This window comes from Epinephelus fuscoguttatus, linkage group LG3 (genome assembly GCF_011397635.1).
Source record: "Epinephelus fuscoguttatus linkage group LG3, E.fuscoguttatus.final_Chr_v1".
In the NCBI taxonomy this organism is placed as follows: domain Eukaryota; kingdom Metazoa; phylum Chordata; class Actinopteri; order Perciformes; family Serranidae; genus Epinephelus; species Epinephelus fuscoguttatus.
Genome location: NC_064754.1, coordinates 3,299,251 through 3,311,663, shown reverse-complemented (window position 1 = coordinate 3,311,663; position 12,413 = coordinate 3,299,251). Strand labels below are relative to the sequence as shown.

The window sequence follows — 12,413 nt, the reverse complement described above, 5'->3', positions numbered from 1 at the left end:
TCGCTCCATCATCCTGTTTTATTCACATCAGGTTTGAAGGATTCAAGACATTTTGGATTCTCAGACATGCAACCCAACTCATTCACTCTCTCACACACACACACACACACACACACACACACACACACACAGTGGTATGGTAGGCACACTGTAGCAGAGAGCTCAGATGTGTCGTCTCAGATCAAAAGTAGGCACTTCTGAAGCAGACAGTGATGACAGACTGACAGCTGCGGTCACATGATCACACACTCTGAATTCAGCCTCTTCTGTTTCTAAACTGGGACGGTCAAGATCAGCTGTCGCATCACATGACCTCGGGAGCTTTCTCGTGATAACAGGATATAATCTGGAAACAAACTACTTATATGAAAGTATGTCAGCTGTTTAATGCAGTGAGACAAGAGACATGAGACCCTGGGGTCATTTCATCCTGGACTTTCTGGGAGCCAAACGCTGCCTGTAGTGTTGACGTCCATTTCAGAGACGGGACATGATGTGGCCGCAGCTGGTCAGGTGTGTTTTGTTGGGCTGGAGCGCAGAACGACTGAACTTCACTCAGGAACAGAAAATCTGACATTTCAAGAAAACTACACTTTGGCGCCCCGAGTGGCCGAACACAGTCAGTGCTGTAATAACCTGTACAGGTGTGGCCAGGTGTTCAGACTCTGCTCAGGCTGAAGTGTGCCAAGGTTTCAAAAAAGTTTGACAGTACAGAAGCCTCACCTCCTCACTCTAACCTTCCCGTATAATCAATCTACCGTTTGTTATAGTTATCCTGCAGTAATCAGTGTGTAGCTGCTGCCATGTTGAGGCAGAGGGTGCTGTCTGTAGCTCTGGTTGAGGGTGAGAGGCTGTCAGCAGATAAACAGAGATCTGTGTGGGTACATGAGACCCTAAAAAAGAGGCTGGATCATGGGGAGTACCACCAGTTGGTCCAGGAGCTTCTCCTCCATCATGGACGCTTACAGGCAGATTTTAGGATGACTCAGGGGCAGTTTGACAACCTGCTGTCTGTCATCAGCAACCACTACCACCAGTTTCTCCTCCGTTGTTTACTAACTGTAAACTTGTTGTTGTGACCACCACAGAAGCCCCGCCTCTCAAATCACCCCATTGGAAAATTGGGAAAAAAGAGATGACGTGGGGCGCTTTTCTGCTCTGAGTTGAAGTTTTCTCAACTCGAGTTGTTGTATGACGCATTTATCTACAGCGTGTTACCTTCAGTGGATGGCGGTTGCCGGTTTGTAGAAGCAGCCAAAGTATCACCACAGAAGTTAGACACTGACTGTTGTCGTGTTTAAGCAGCTGATATTGTATCATACCGACCATGAGAGATGCTGCCTGGCTGGCGGTGAGTCAGAGACAGGCAAAGAACGTAAGGACATGGAAAATGTACCAATAACGTTGGATGATGCGGCATTTATTAGCAAGCTTGATAAATAGCTAGCAAGCTAGCTTTCTACGTCCTTTAAATCCATCACTGCTCATATTCAACACAGATATCACGTCAGCGGGCTCGTGTGTGACCGTGACCACCTGTAACCAACATCAGCCTGAACACAAACACCTGGGAGACACAACTTGGTCACTTGATTATCTTCTGACTTTAGGAGCCGATAGAGATTTAATTTAATTTAACCTCCTGACATTTGATTTATTTTGGAAAAACAGGACGAACCTGCTGCAGACGCATTGTTTGATTAAAGTGTCACTTTGTGCAGATTAAATCCTGGCGGTTTGTTTTCTTCATTAAAAAACAAGAAGAAGAAGATCTGATGTAGATTGTAGAGATGGAAATGAAGTCAGATTTTCTGTTCCATTTTGAGTCATTTGAGCCTCGGAGGAAACAAAAAGCTCACGTTCTGTTCATGCAGATTAAATAAAACTACAGTAGGAGGGAGAACAGTAGTTTGAGTCAACAGCTGATTTTCATGCTTCATGTTCTGCAGTCAAACTCATCCATTTACTACACGTATAAAAATCACCTTCGTCTCTGGATCGTCACGACTGAAGAAAATTTAATGCATCATTTGAGTGAAGGAAAAAAAATTGTGTAGCTGAAGAGTCTATTTCCTGAATTAGAAAGTGTTTTACTTTGGTAACAACAGGATGTAGCGGAGAGTCGCAATGCTTTCACAGTCTGGATGTTGTTTATTTAAAGTTTTTAAGGAAATTAACTCTTCAATTACACATTTTTGGGTTCCTCCAGGTCTCCAAATGTCTGGATGTCCCGGACTTGACCACAACAAGTCTGGAATATATTCCTGTTTTGGAGTATAAAAGTTTAAGAATCCATTTTACCGCAGTCACCTCAGCAAATAAAACCAAAACCAGCTGATGAAGGAGGTTTGGAAAAAGTCTGGAAACACCGTGAAGGAACCCTGTTGATTCTTTCAGAGCAGGAAAGAGAGAAATATTCTGTTATCTGAACCCTGAATCCTCGGCTGGGAACGTTGAGCAAACGTTTGTGAAACCAGCGACAGAAAAAAATCGGTCTCAGTGTGCATTGGTGATAAAAAATCCCTTCAGCTCCGACATCTGGAGAAAGAGTCCGCCACAGTATAGAATGTTTTCAAGACGACAGAAAAATAAATTACCCCGCCATTTCTTAAACATTATCTACACCCTTGGCTCCCACTAAAAGTGTCTCTAATAATTTACTAGTATTCCTGTTGGATTGCACACAGTGAGATGAGGTGGCAGCAGTTTTTAAGGAGGCTCTGTGTGTTACTTGATTAAGTCTTTTAAGGTGGAGCAGTTCAGGAAGCCTCCAGTGTGTTGCTGCGCTTCTACTCCCAGTTTTGTATTTTTGGTCCCTCCGGGCCTCCTCCACCCTCAGCAGGCCGCCGTCGGCCCCCGAGGTCGGCCCCCCCGTCTCCGGGTCAGTCGGTCGGTCCTGGACGTCCCGTCTGCGTCCTCCATCACCTCTTCTGCTCCCAGATCTCGGCCATGTTCAGGTCGAGCCGCTCGAGGCTCTTCAGCGCCTGGACGTTCTCTGTGTAGAAGGCAACGTCCACCACCACCAGCCTGCGAACAACCACAGTCAATTCAACTGTCAGATAAGAGCTCAAACTGTTCATTGATTAGCCGAGTGATGGATCACTAATCCCAATCTATTTTGTTGTTTTTTAAGGAAGTTGAGAACGGTCGTCTGTGCAGTTATTTTGTTAATGCCGGAATTATTTTTGCTATTGAGGTAACAGCTCATTTTTTAATGATAACAGGTCGATTTTAAGTTGGTTTTCAGGAAAACAAAAGTCTAATTTCTCAAAGTAACGACATTATTTATCACGAGAAAACATTTTCTTTTCTCACAATCACGGAGAACTCAAAAATGAGACTGTATTCATAATCAATACGCCACAATAATATAAATAACCAGCGCCATGACAGTGACCCACCGTCTGACACCAGCACACCGTGAGGACGGAACCAGCGGTCTCAGAGGGGACGGAGCACCTGCTGCAGCAAGCCAACGCGCCGTCTGCGGTCATTCTGACTTGACCAGCGGACTTCACTACAAGCTGATTGGCTGTTGAAACAGGTGACGTGCTTTAAAACCAGCTGCCGGCCATTTGACCAGCTGAGTGTCAGGTGACACCATCAGTCGGCTTGAGTCCAGCTCAGACCGGCCAGTTCACACTGCTGACACTTTTCTCTGCAACGTTCTAAAACGGTTTTAATATCATTGCGAATCTTTGGTCTGAACTGGGCTTAAAAACTCCAAAAGCAGTTTACAGAGACAACGAGCAGGAAACTGAGTTCATATTTGACGCGACCCTTAAACTATTCGTAGATGTTGTTCAGTTTATCTTCTCCAGCCACAAACAGCTGTGTGTGTTGACATGAATTAAGACAGGAAGATGTGAAGACAGAGTGAAAAATACATTCTTTAAAAATACCTCGGTCGATGAGACTTGAATTCTCCTCGCAGTGGACCAGGAAGTTGTCAGTCATTATCTTTAAGTGTGACTTTAGTAATGAGCCGTGTGTGTGTGTGTGTGTGTGTGTGTGTGGTTTACCCGTGCTGTGGTCCTCCGTCATTAACGACCCCCAGTCGAGCCAGCTGCCTCTTCAGGTGCATCTTATAACTGGCATTAATCCTCAGAAACAACATCTGTACAGGAAAACACACATCTGTGTGAGCCTGCAGCAGATTTATGTTCACACAGCTGCACATCAGAGGCCGGTACTACGAAGCCAGTTCAACATACCCAACATATCTTCTCGTTATCTGGTTTCAGTAAGCCTAACGCTGACTGTCAGACAACGGGTATCATGAAGCTGGTTACCTTCTTCCTGTTGACCTATTACGTCACAGACCAAACAATGGACAAACAAGTTAGCCGTAGCTAACTTGTGGAGCATGCTCAGAGCGCCTCAGCCAGTTTGGGTCGGACTGACTGTATACATGCACATTATCTGGGTGTGTTAGTCCCACTGCAATCGTACTAAATCAAATTTCTCAATGTCTCAACATGCCTACAGATATTTTAAAAGTCCGGTTTTAGTCAGCATGCACAATAAATCCATTTTCTCTAATGTCATGTAAACATACAGACTGATTTATGCTGGTGAATCAGTTTCACAGTAGGTGAAGTTACGTCGCTAACTTCAAATCCTGCTTCGTCGTACAGGCCTCGGAACACACACACACACACACAAAAACAAACCATGATGCATTACAATAACAACAGAGGGGTGAGTTGTGTCGAGTCTCACCTGCGTCTGCTCTTCAGGTAGAAGTTCAGAAATGGCTTCGTGCATCTTCGCCATCTGTTTGCAGACGTTTCTGAAGCAGGCCGAGGGCATGGGAGCCTTCACTTCATACTGAGCACACAACAACAACAACAACAACAAATACGTCCTGACAGATCAGCATCAACATGTGTTCAGTGATCAAACTGAAAGCTGACGTGCAGAACACCTGATCTCACCTTAGATAAAACCTTCTCAAACAGACTGTCCATGATGGCCACCAGCTTAGCAGATATCTCTGCTATGTGATCGTTGTAGTCCTGCAAAATATAACAAACAGCCTCAGCAACACGGACCACAACATTTTACCACAATGACTCAAAGCAGAGAGATGAAATGTTCACAATTAAATTTTCATTTCACGCTACTTAATACTTCTGCTCCACTACATCTCAGAGGGAACGTGTTCCTTCATGTGTTGAGAAAATTCTCCTCCTTCTTGAGCTAAATAAACTCTTCAAAAACTCTCTTGGATCAGCTGTAAAAGTCATCGTCACAAATCTGATGCGAACACTTCTTCTTCTTGTTTTTTAATGTTGAATGAAGTGATGTAAGGAAACCATAAAGTCACCGTGTGTGTGTAAGTGTACATCTCTTTCTGTGCTTTACCTTGGTGATGTGGTCGAAGTGTCTGAGGACGCTGAACTGTTTGGGCTGCAGTTTGGTCTCAAAATGAGCTCTGATGATGGGAATGTAGTGAACCACGAGCTGCAGGCAGCGGGAAGCTAACGCTGCAAACACACAGATGGAGGCTGAATATTAGACAGCAGACACAACACTTGTGTTTGTGGCTGAGTGACAAACTGAGCATCTTCATTTTCAGATAAACAAGCCCTAAAAGCAACGTGACTGATGTGTGCAGCTGGTCATACCGAGGTTTTTGGTGGTGATGGTCTTCAGGCCGACGACCTGCAGAGCTCCGGCTCCCAGAACCAGCTGGCAACTCCGAGAGTTGAAGTGCTGCAGAAACACAAAAACACGGTGATAATTTAAACGGGACCTGTTGTGCTTTCCCTTATTTACTGTCACATGTATAATGCTACAGTGTTGGAGGGTCATATTAAACATGGCCACAGTTACAGATAATAAGGTGAAGGTATAGAAAAACAATCCCTGTGAAAACCTCAGGCTCCAATGCTCTGTTTCTAACAGGTTTTTTTTTTCAACTCTGGCGTCAGTAATGACATCAGCTTGTGACAGTTTTGTTGCAAGTGTTTACATCACATACACTGCTACATGTAGCTACATGCTAACGTCACAGAAACATGTAATCTTGGATGCTGATGTAAATTTCTCCCCAACTTCAGATCATATTCCTGCTGGAACGTGTCCTGTTGTGTTAAGAAGCTTTTATTGGGTGATTTTTCACAGCAGAAAATTGTTACCGTCATTCTCCAGCTTCAATGATGGTCCAGAGATAAGAGCTTAGATCGGGCCCAAAAAATCCAGCCCAACCCCACCCAAGCCTGTGCGTGCTCTGTCCGAGCCCGGCCTGGTGACTGTAATCATGTGAGCCCGAGCCCGGTTTAAACCCGACATTTTTCGAAGGACACAAACGTGGACATTGAAAACTGACTCTCGTCTTTCTTTCCATGGCAAGCCTTCATCATGTGCCTCTGAAGTGTCGAGGTCCCCGTCTTTTTACTGTTATATACCAGCATCGGCTGCACTTGACGAAGCTGTTAGACACGCTGTCACCGTTGACGACTCACGTGTGAACATCTAACATTTCTGACAACTGTACAGGGGCTGAATTTTTATATAACTCAGCTGTTTACATTTTATTAAGGCTTACAGTTATGCATAATTAAGAGCATGATTACTCTGAGTGACACTTAGGGGTGGCTGATTGACAAGTGGCTACCATAGCAACGTCAGTCAGGTAGCGTAACCACAGATTCAGAGTATAGGTGTAGCCGTAGCTGTTGCTATTTCAGTATGTTCATGAAAGTCAGCTGTAATGTTTTGGTCACCTAAAAGAGTCTTGATCAGTGTTTGGTCACACTTGCCATGACAAACAGCGTCACGCTACGTCACAGACATGTAACATCTAAAAGCGGAAGGCTTGGCCAGTATTAGTCATGGAAAATAAGAACCATTTTAAAGTTTTCCATTTGTATCAGGCATCGAATAAGTTGTTTGCTCACATTACAATGTCGATGCTGAAACGATGTATCGTGCAGCTCTTAGCTGATGCATATTAGCGCCACGTTATGTCACCAGCTAACTTACAGAAAATAAATTCGCTGTAATGTTACATGACGTGGAGAGTTATACCTGGAAGATTGCTCTAACAATTTATTTCATTACACACAACAAAATTGCACGACTTGTCCAGGCCTGGAAAATGAGACTGACCTTTCCAGGTTTTCTATGACCGTGTGAATCCCGCTTCAAAAATCTAAGATGGCGTCAGCCAAGATGAAAAAACTCATCATGGCTGTGTCCATTGTTTTGATTCAGTCTGCAGCATTTCTACAGCTTAAAAATGTAAATGTTAAATTTTAAAAGTGAGAAGTTTAGAAACAGCTGCTGATGACGGTGTGGGCGTGTACAAAGGCTACGACCCTGCTGTAGCGGCCGTGGGTTTGAGACATGTATAGCTGCAGACAGAGTCCGAACACGACATGCCGCTACAAACTGCAGCCTCCTCTGGTACAAGACAAACCCACCAACCTGACTGCGGTCTGAACCCTGCTTAGGGTTGGGACTCGTTAGGATTTTAACGATTCCGATTCCTTACCGATTCCTACATTATATTCATTATACTTGCTATACTTAAACAAGTATATAATAAACACAGATGCAGTCATACAAATACAAAAACTTTATTCTAACTGTTGCACAGTACAATTAGATGAAAATACACATTTGTGTGTGGTGTGTATTTCAGATTTAGAGCTTGTATCATCTCCCTGAGAATATATAACAACAAGAAGTGATTCTCTGATTTCTACAGTAACACTATTACCTCAAATTAACCACAGCAATGTAATAAAAAATACTTAAATGCATTCATGCTTGGGCACTGTTATTTACGTGACAACACCTGAACATAACACACACAGACACACATTGGCTGTTTGTTTCTACCGCTCCCCTCGCTGGAAGCATCGGACCTCCCGCCGCCCGCTCCTGTCTCAAACACGGAGGTCTCCCTCTCCGCGGAGCACCCACGGTGCACGCCCGGCCTGTTAAATAGCCTGTAACCATGACAACTGTGTGACACAAACTTTAGTCATTAAATAATGTCGGGCTCGATCGGGTTCGGACAGAAATATGCGGCCCGTGCCGCGCTCTAATGGAAATGCACGTGACGTTTTTTTTTTTTTTTACAATCTAGGAACCATTTGCAGGAACCGTTACTCCAAATGTGATGGAAACGGTTCCAGAACCCAAACTTTGGACCCAGTTCCAAAAAAGAACCGGATCCGGATCCCAACCCTGACCCTGCTACAATGCTGTCATGAATAAATGAGACCGAATGTAGCATTAATGAACTTTATAATTCACATTATATGAAGACGCAATTTACTTTTTAAGCAATAAGATCTCACCCTTCCCATCACCCTCATCCTACCCTTAACCTCCACTCTTTAACATAACACTTCATGACCAGCTAAGCGCTAACTGAACATGATGTGGTCTGAGGGTTCAAGGTGGTTCTGACCTTGAGGAGGTCCGACAGACGTGTCAGCATGTCGGTGGCGATGGATGGGATGTCGTTAACACACTGACAGTATTCCAGAAAGATCCGGATCAGCAGCAGAACCGTCCTGAAAACAAAAACAAAGAGACGATGGTCACAAACAAACTCCTCACAGGTCAGTGTCCTGCCGTCTTTTATCGTCCTACATTAACAGTACTGTGTGCTTTGGTTTAACTGATGTGTTACATCAGGAATGTTCCATCTGTGGCTGTAGGAGGTCACGTACCCGACGACAGCGTATTTCTGCCCGTTGACGAGCAGGAACTCGGTGGGCTTCCTGTCCTCTGGACCTGCACACAGGAAGTCAACATGTCACAGCTGAAGTCTTCAAATCTTCACATACATTAACGGAGCTCTGTTTGCTCTGAGAAGTGACGTCTCTCTGATGATTATCAGAAATGATTCCCAAACAGATTATTGATCACAGCTCATATTTCCTGTCTTTTATCAGAGTGAAGGTCAAACGGGAGCTGATCCACACCCACGATGTTGTATTACGTATTTATGGAGCACTTTCTGTCCTCTATCTGACAGACGGATACACGTCCATGTCCACAACATCTTGCATCCTTCAATGCAGAGTCCCTTTGTGTCAACACAACAAGCAGCCAATCAGAACACCCACAGCTAAAACTTTGTGTGTCAGAGCTGTTGAAGATCACCAGTTCCTTTTTGGCTGAATAAAAATAAAAAAGGACATGTGCTGTTGCACTGTTTTTAGACATGTAGCCATAGCTAACTTCCCCCTGAAATCCTGTTTTGTCCCCTGAACAGTAGGGATGGGAATGAGATCCGGTGTAACAGGCCCTGAGGCCGAATTGTTAAAGACTGTAGTATCGATGAGCTCCAACGTTAACAGTTCTGCTAGTTTATAAGAGATATTTCTTGTTCATTTAGGTCACATAAACATTATCTTGTACAGTATTTATCTCACCAACTCTGTTTCTAATTTGCAGTAAGATGAAGACATTCATCACTGATGCATTTCTGCTGTTCAACCCAGAGGTGTCGGAGCCTCACAGCCGGCTGCATGTGCGTGGGGCGGGGCCACGTCTGCCACTCTGCGTCACACCATGCTCTCAGTGACGACAGCGGAGAGCGCAAAATGCTCCTAAGTATACTTCACAAGAATTAATGCCGACACTGCTTGTTGCCATAAGTTCAACAACTTCTTTTCATGTGAGGGCAGAAACACGAGCAATCTTTGGACACATCCAGACAAAGTGAATCACATACAAGTGGAGAAATGCTCCGTTTTCGACCACCTAGCTCGTAGTTCATCTCCCGTTACCACATCCACCCCGGGTATGTTATAGTCTAGAACAGTGGTTCATTCAGGTTGCTGAGGTTTCTGCCATTTTTCTCTCGTTAAAGGGATTTCTGGGGAGTTTTTCCTTGTCTGCTGTGATCTGTGATATTGACTTCAAAACAATGTCGTTGCAGAATATTAATTTATATACTGTACTAACACACATAGAAAATAAAGCAATGTTGATTCTGTTCTTAGTTTGTTTAATTTTTTTTCTCGATCGATAAGGACATGTAAGAGTAGTAGTATTGTTAAAACCTTAATGTTCCCATTCCTACTGAACAGTCAGACATTTTGGTGAGGACAGTTTGTCCCTGAAGCTCGGCTGCAGCTGAAAAGAAGACCAGCACGCTCAGACACTAAACTAAGACCATGCAAACTGTAAACTGTAAATTAGCACAAGCATGGATTGTGCAGAAAAAGGAAATCATGAAGTGTGATGTTACAGAGTATGATAACATCCACATCACTCATGTGTGTAAGTGTTTTATAGTAAAATGATTATCAGCCAGTTCCAGTAACTTCTGTTATTACAGTTTTGAGAGGTTGTATGTGTTAAAGGTTTTGGTGTTTTTTGGTCACCTGGGATTTTGCGCTCTGGTAGTGTTATTCTTCCATCAGCAATGGAGTTCACAAGATCCTGAAACTCAGCAGGAACCTCCGCCTGCTTCCAGCGCTCATTATCCAGGAGGAGGCTGCAAATAAACGACAGACAACATCAGGACACACAAACAGAGCCGACACTGCAAAACAAAGAACTGGAAGAGTTTAAAAAGTTAAACTCAACATTATAAAAGCAGGAACTAAATCATATGAACACTCCTCAACCTTTTCATGTTTGATACTGATATAAACTTCAGTGATTGAATGGAACCAAGTACATTTACTCAAGCACTGTACTTAAGTACAAATATGCAGGACTTGTACTTGACTTGAGTATCTTCTTCTCACATCACTTTCTGATTCTATTTCACAATATTTATCTGACAGCTTTAGTGACTTTACAAATTCAGATTGTTGCACGAAGAACAAAGAGTTAATAATACTGGATGTTTTCTTGGGATTGTCCCAAATTGAGTTTGTGTCTCAGGCTGCTGTCAGCCCTAGAGTGGTCTCCTCTGGTCTGAATCAGGGACTCATGTTGTTCCAAAGTTGTATAATTGCCTAGAGTTGGTTCGTGTTCTCACGGCAGCATTTACAAGAGGACCAGATCAAATGCCTTGTGTGAGAAAGCTGCTCTTGATTGGTCAGAATTTCCATGTGGGAAAAATCCAGGAAGTAAAGCAAACGTTGAAGAAGAGTACACTTGCAAGATAAATGTGACACTTTCTAATGTCACAATGGAGGGACAACTACGCAGGTTGATTTTAGCGCTGCTCATCGTGGACTATATTGCTGTCATTGTTCATTTTAGTCAAAGCATACAGTTTGAAAACGAGGCAAACGCGGCTCCAACTAGAAAACAATGTTTTGATGCATTGGATGTGCTGAATGTGCATATTAAGGCAGTACAGGAGGAGGTGCACATTAATAATCCTCCAGGACTGTAACATGCTCATGTTTAACCCAAACAATGTGTCATGTGACTGCAGTTGCTTCACATCCAGGTCGGAACACCTTCTCACCACAAACCAACCGCACCAGAGTTCCTTTGGAACCGGACTGAGACCACCTCTTCAAGAAGGTCTCAGTCCGGTTGTTTTGGTGTGTTCACACCTGAGTGTGATTGCTGTGTTCACACCTGCCCAAACGAACCGCACTGAGGGGGCAAACTAACTTGAGTTTGACTGAACTGAACCAAACAGTAAGAGAGCACCCTTAGCCTAAAGTACCTCTGAACTTAGAGACTCTTTATCTGGGTCACGTTGTGTTTTTGAAACAGGGGAGAGACACAAAGCTGCTGCAGGCCAACTTGGCTGCAAGTAAGAAATCAGTCACTATAAAACAGCTAAACCCAGCACCACCTACTTTGGAAGATACGTATGTAATAATTTTAGAAATATTTAAAATGGAAAAGTTGACCTTCTCTTCAAGGATCCAAAAGAACATATTCAATTAAATCTGCAATAAATTGATCAAATTTATGCCCACATTAAGAGCAGACTTTGTAAAACTCCACGACTGTTTCTTCTTCCTCTCCCCTCCTGATACGAGCAGTAGAAATGTAAACTCCCTTAGTTCTAGTGTATGTAGTCAAGTTCATGTACAGGGTTTGGGCAGATATGAATGTGTACGAGTATATCTTCCATATCTGTGTACTTCATATTTGAGCTGCAGGTTACCTGAGTTTGGTCTTGCGCTCTTCGTGGAAGCGGTGGACAAAGCGGTTGGCCTGGCTCTGCAGCGCCCCCCTCAGGGAGACGCTGCGCCTGCCGCACAGCTCCTCTGTGTCCCTGACGAAACCCTCCACGGCCTGAGAGAGGCACACAAACTCCGCCGAGCTGAGACGCTCCAGAGAGCCGTCCTGTTGGAGACAGAGACGATACCAGAGGTCAAACCAAATCTTAACATTTATGAAAACACTTCGAGGTTTGAATAAGTTTTGTTGAATTCAGTGAGTTTTCCTCTTCGCAAAACAAACACATGAAAATATCGACCTCTGCAAAAATGAAACAAACTGGAGCATCATGAGAGACG

At 43.8% G+C, this 12,413-nt stretch overlaps 1 protein-coding gene across 2 annotated transcripts in view; it reads right to left on the bottom strand.

The window, feature by feature from the left end:
* vps54 (VPS54 subunit of GARP complex) overlaps positions 1-12,413 on the bottom strand; it is a 31,015-nt gene continuing 18,602 nt past the window's right edge. For both annotated transcript variants that reach the window (XM_049572478.1, XM_049572479.1), the window contains 10 exons: positions 12,059-12,240; positions 10,359-10,471; positions 8,694-8,757; positions 8,429-8,534; positions 5,631-5,718; positions 5,368-5,489; positions 4,938-5,018; positions 4,723-4,830; positions 4,023-4,117; positions 1-3,027 (listed from right to left, as the gene is read on the bottom strand). In XM_049572478.1, the coding sequence (XP_049428435.1) occupies positions 2,922-3,027; positions 4,023-4,117; positions 4,723-4,830; positions 4,938-5,018; positions 5,368-5,489; positions 5,631-5,718; positions 8,429-8,534; positions 8,694-8,757; positions 10,359-10,471; positions 12,059-12,240 (1,065 nt within the window). In that variant the 3' untranslated portion in view covers positions 1-2,921. The remainder of the gene's footprint in view (positions 3,028-4,022; positions 4,118-4,722; positions 4,831-4,937; positions 5,019-5,367; positions 5,490-5,630; positions 5,719-8,428; positions 8,535-8,693; positions 8,758-10,358; positions 10,472-12,058; positions 12,241-12,413) is intronic.